The 1,313-nt window shown below is 45.7% G+C and overlaps 1 protein-coding gene across 1 annotated transcript; it reads right to left on the bottom strand.

Annotated features, from left to right (window-relative positions):
* Positions 1-559: 559 nt before the first annotated feature.
* Positions 560-1,084, bottom strand: LOC104276472 (nuclear receptor subfamily 4 group A member 2; the record flags this gene model as incomplete). The annotated part of the gene is made up of 2 exons (XM_009872797.1): positions 560-816; positions 906-1,084. Coding segments are annotated over 2 exons (436 nt in total), but the record flags the coding sequence as incomplete, so codon positions are not given.
* Between the last annotated feature and the right edge of the window lie 229 nt (positions 1,085-1,313).

Below are 1,313 nucleotides of genomic sequence, written 5' to 3'. Positions count from 1 at the left end.
AAACACGTTTACCTTTCTTTTTAAATTTACTTTTAGAATCATTTTTTTTTCTGTATTTTCTTCATAAATAGGCACAGAATAATTTTTTAAAAAGCCAAACTGCGTCTGATAAATTTACAAGCCTTTGCCTTCTGTAATGACATGCCACTCACGCAACATTTAGGTTTCATATATATTACAGCTTTCCTTTACAGCAGAAAACTTCTAGTCTTTAGGAGGGTGAGACTTGTGGGTCACCTCAATGCTTTTGTTTGTCACTGCGTGAGACTTAGCCGCGCACCCGACGTTGCCGGATACTTTTGCCTTTTTTAATCAGGAGTCCTTAATAATAAATTCATTTATAAGCTGATAATAAAAAGTTTATACCATGGTGTTTGTGTAGTCCATGATCTGCATCCAGGATGCCCCAGAGCCAAAATGCCCATTCACGTTCTGCCTGCAGGACACTGGTTTGGGTGGGGGAGCTGGCACCCACAGGTGCTGCTTTGGGCCCAGCCGAATTCCACCCTCAGACAGGTGCAGTTTCTCTTCGGGTCAGTGGAAGTGCATGGGAAGAGTCTTAAAAAGGTAAAGTGTCCAGAAAAAGTTTGTCGATTATTGCTGGCGGCGGCACCAAATCCTCCAGTTTCAGGTAGAAAATGCGTTGCAGCCCCTGCGTGCAAAGCGTGCGGAGTTCGGGGAGCTTCCCCAAGAGTTTGGACAAGTAGTTTGGGCGATTCAGCCCCCCGTTATTAAAAGTCACATGGTCTTTGAGACAATTTACAATCTTGTTTTGAAGTTCTTCCACCCTCTTGGGTTCTTTAAGCCCATGCCTCTCTGCAAAAGAGAAGGGTGCAAGGGGTTACAGGTCTGGCACAGAGAGAAGGGAGAGCCGGAAGGAAAAGGACAATGGGGGGCACACTGACCTGTCACCATAGCCAGGGCAGCGATGCAAGAAAAGGCAGAGATATCGATGTTCATGTTTTGCAAGTTGGAGGAAAATTCAACAATGGAATCGATCCACTCCCCAAAGCCGCGGACGCACTGCAACCGGTGCAGGACCACCCCGTTGCAGAAGATAAGCTTGCCCTCCACGGGGTTTGACCTGGAAGGAATGCGACAACCCCAAAATGAATGAATGAGGAAGAAACGAAAAATGAGGTGGGAAGAGGAAAAGAAGGAAAAGAAAAAGAGAGGAAGACGAGAGTGATGGAAGGATAGAAAGAGGTAAGGAAAGGAGGAGAGAAGAAGAGAAGTGGAGAGAAGGAAAGAAGGAAAGGAGGAGAGAAGGAGAGAAGTGGAGAGAAGGAAAGAAGGAAAGAAGGAAAGAAGGA

The sequence above is a fragment of the Apaloderma vittatum genome, unplaced genomic scaffold (genome assembly GCF_000703405.1).
Source record: "Apaloderma vittatum isolate BGI_N311 unplaced genomic scaffold, ASM70340v1 scaffold37497, whole genome shotgun sequence".
Classification (NCBI taxonomy): Eukaryota; Metazoa; Chordata; class Aves; order Trogoniformes; family Trogonidae; genus Apaloderma; species Apaloderma vittatum.
This window is presented reverse-complemented; position numbering and strand designations above follow the sequence as displayed.